The sequence below is a fragment of the Mus pahari genome, chromosome 1, assembly GCF_900095145.1.
Source record: "Mus pahari chromosome 1, PAHARI_EIJ_v1.1, whole genome shotgun sequence".
Taxonomy (NCBI): domain Eukaryota; kingdom Metazoa; phylum Chordata; class Mammalia; order Rodentia; family Muridae; genus Mus; species Mus pahari.
Genome location: NC_034590.1, coordinates 19,525,096 through 19,528,547, shown reverse-complemented (window position 1 = coordinate 19,528,547; position 3,452 = coordinate 19,525,096). Strand labels below are relative to the sequence as shown.

At 52.7% G+C, this 3,452-nt stretch overlaps 1 protein-coding gene across 1 annotated transcript in view; it reads right to left on the bottom strand.

Annotated features, from left to right (window-relative positions):
- LOC110326699 (L-lactate dehydrogenase C chain) overlaps positions 1-3,019 on the bottom strand; it is a 34,387-nt gene extending 31,368 nt beyond the window's left edge. The window contains exons 1-2 of the mRNA XM_029543564.1: positions 2,914-3,019; positions 1,135-1,284 (exon numbers count right to left, since the gene is read on the bottom strand). Coding sequence (XP_029399424.1) covers positions 1,135-1,260 — 126 coding nt within the window. The 5' untranslated portion in view covers positions 1,261-1,284; positions 2,914-3,019. The remainder of the gene's footprint in view (positions 1-1,134; positions 1,285-2,913) is intronic.
- Between the last annotated feature and the right edge of the window lie 433 nt (positions 3,020-3,452).

Sequence of the window (3,452 nt, the reverse complement as noted above, 5' to 3'; positions counted from 1 at the left end):
GTTTTCCGAGACAGGGTTTCTCTGTATAGCCCTGGCTGTCCTGGAACTCACTTTGTAGACCAGGCTGGCCTCGAACTCAGAAATCCGCCTGCCTCTGTCCCCCACCCCCACCCCCACCCCCAGTGCTGGGATTAAAGGCGTGCGCCACCACGCCCGGCTTCAATGCATGCTCTTAATGGCAGTACTAAGGCAGCAGTCAAGACTCCATCCAAGAAGGAGAAACAAACAAACAAACAAAAAACTATATAAGGCTGGGCATGGTGGCCTTAATCCCAGCACTTGGGGGGCAGAGGCAGGTGAATTTCTGAGTTCGAGGCCAGCCTGGTCTACAGAGTGAGTTCCAGGACAGCCAGGGCTACACAGAGAAACCCTGTCTCAGAAAAACCAAAAACCACTAAAGACAGGAGCCCTGTCTTAGTTAATAACTGCAGAATAATACTATTCTGCGAAGCGAGGTGTGATGCTGTAGACGTAGAAACCAACACCCAGTTTAAGGCTACTTTGGGCCACATATGAACCAAGAACATTAACTTACCCTGCCTCAAAGTGTTTTCTAATTCAGTGATAAAGTTATAACTAATTAAATTTTAGCCCTATGATTGATAAGAAAATTAGATCCAAGAAGGCTTGGTGGGTAAAAGCAGCTCCTGCATCAGTTGGCTGAGCTGACTTTGATCTCCAGAACCCATAAGGCAGGCAAGTACCAAAACTGTACCCTCTGACATGGGCGTGCTCAGTCACTTTTCCAAAGGAAAATTATATACCTTAGGAAACAGTGGGGTTTGGATAGAAGTTCAAGATAACCTCTTCAGTAGGATTTTAATTTTTAATCGTATGCACATATAAATTCCAATAACCCTAACCCTGAAAATCACTTTAGATTTGGGCATATAGTTCAATAGTTACCTAGCACATTGGAGGCCCTAGGTTCATGTAACTGAGAAAGTATAAGAAAAGGTTAAGTGTAAGAAAACCTTTGACACTGTGACTTTGGATAATCCCTTTCTTGTGTATCACTATGTTGCAAAATGTTTCACAGATGACTCTGAGTGTGTGCAAACCTTGATAGTTTTATATACTAGGGTGTCCCCCACCCCCATCCATGGGCTTAGGACGTGAAGGATCCCCACTTACCTTCATTAAGATACTGATGGCACAAGCCATGCCAACAGCACCAACGCCAACAACTGTAATCTTGTTCTGGGGGACCTGTTCTTCCTTAAGAAGATTCACAATCAGCTGGTCCTTGAGGGTTGCCATCTTGGACTTTGAATCTTTTGAGACCTAAGGGGTAAACATTGTATGTCACTGTAACCTGTCCAAGGTGTACTCACCAAGTCCCTGTCTTTAAAAAAATCGCTGACTTTGCTACTTTTGGGCTTCTTTTCCATTAAGTGACAATGTGACAAAAAACAGAAGTGGAAAACCAAGAATAGCCAGAGTTTAAAGCTCAGCGCCAGGGTGTGGTCCGGCTCTCACCTTGAAATGGAAAAATAATACTGAGGTCTCCGTGTATGAGTAGCCTCCCGAGGACTTACTCATCTTGATGAACCCCAAAAGGGGATGGTATCTCCTCTTATACGGTTAGAAAACTGCCCTCCCGCTCTTCTCCCATCACCCAGAGTCCTACAGCAAGTAGTGCGCCAAGCTGCTCCAGGAAGTACCAAAAATCAAGAGCAGAGGGCGCCAATAACGGCCACAAGGTGCGACCCCAAGTCATAGCAACGTGCTTGAGCCTGCGCACGCGCAAGCTTGCTTCCTAACCCCCCACCCCCGCAAGAACCCAAGTTATAAATCCAGCCCAGATCCATAAGACTGGCAGGCAGGGGAAAGTGGTGCGCGTGCGCAATTTCAGAACTAGGTATCATATATAGGTCTAGTGACTGCTAACCATGTATGAGACCTCTGGCAGGCAGTTAGTTCGGCGTCAGAGTTCGGCCCTTACTAGAGCCCAAAGCACGAGCATGGTGAAATCTCAAATGCCACTACCAGGAATTAGGGCCTTCACGCACCGGGGCGGGGCCTTGTTACCCAGGATGTGGCCGCTAAGGGAAAAGTCTTCAGTTCCAAAATGGGTATACAATTGCGGAGGGCCTGAGGCCTGGAGCCCACCCCCCACCCCCCGCGATGGCCACCTTTCCCGGCAAGCACCATGTCTATTTTTGAAATCGTTCCAAAGTGCAAAAGGACTGGGCAGGATCTCTGGGCAAGCAGCCTAAGGCCATCAAGCAGGAATCCGGTCTCCTTACAACCGCTGCTATTTCTAGACAGCCTTACCAGGTCTCTGCTGGCTGGGGGCAGGGCGGGGGGCTCTTCCCGCTGAGAATATACCTCACGCAAACCTCACGTCCGTGCTCTATTAGGACAGGGTGCCTCTACTTCCCACCTACGACCCGATGGGTGTTGCAGGCCTCTTAGCTACAGGTTTCCTCCTTCCGTCTAGGGTGCAGAGGAAGGACTGCAACTCTTCCCGCTTCCTCTCCGCACGCAACGCGCTTAGCACGATCCCCAGACACACCAGGAGCCTCTTAAACAAACTGCGTTTAGGGCAAGAGCGCCCTATAATCTACAGGAAACAACCACTCCACCGAGCCCACGCAAGAGAAAATGCAAACAGCACGGCTGCTCCGAAGCACCCGCCCCGGACGTGCCGAGGCTTTTTCAGCCCCCATGGGCTCGAGTTACCGGAGCTCAAGTTTCGCACGGCTCCATCGCCCCAGTTCGGTGGCTTCCAACCTTCAGGCCAGCCACCCTAGTCCTTCTCCTTACACCCATCTCACCGCCCCAGGCTGGGTGGGGTCGCCTGCTCTGTTCCCCACAGCACAGTAGCCCACGCGTGCCCAGGTCTGAACACCCTGCACCTCCACCCCGAGTAGGGAGCCCCTGTGCGGGCAGCGTGGGGCCCAACTTTACCGCTAGTGCACGATGGGGGGCGACGGGCGAGCAGAAGCAGCGTGGCCTGGGCTTGGCGACAGTGGCTCCAGCACGCAGAGCTGCACGCGGGCGGGGCCTTAAATGGAAGCTCCGCGCTGACGTCAGAGTGGGAGCCCAGCGGACGTGCGGGAACCCACGTGTAGGCTGGGCCGGGGGCGGGCGTCCAGCCGGGCTAGGCGCCGCCGAGACCGAGGCGGCGCGCGCAGCGCGGTGGCCGTGCTAGAGTGGCTCCACGTGTGCTGCGACACCTCTAAGAAAGGCCAACCCGACATGCTCCTCAGCCTCAGAAGCAGGAGCCCGAAAGGCATCGATCCTCCGCCTCCTTCTCCGGAAAACTTGTGAGACTCAGAAAAACCCTGGTCACTTTCTTCATTGCTGTTCCCAGCGCCAGGGACAACTCCCGGCAATCAACAGGCCTTCAGTAAATATTGTGTGAAAGCACCTGCCAGCACCGTCCCGGTCTGTCCGCCATAGCAGCCTATCCGATGTGCCTTTCTCCTGCTGCCTCACTTCCATCG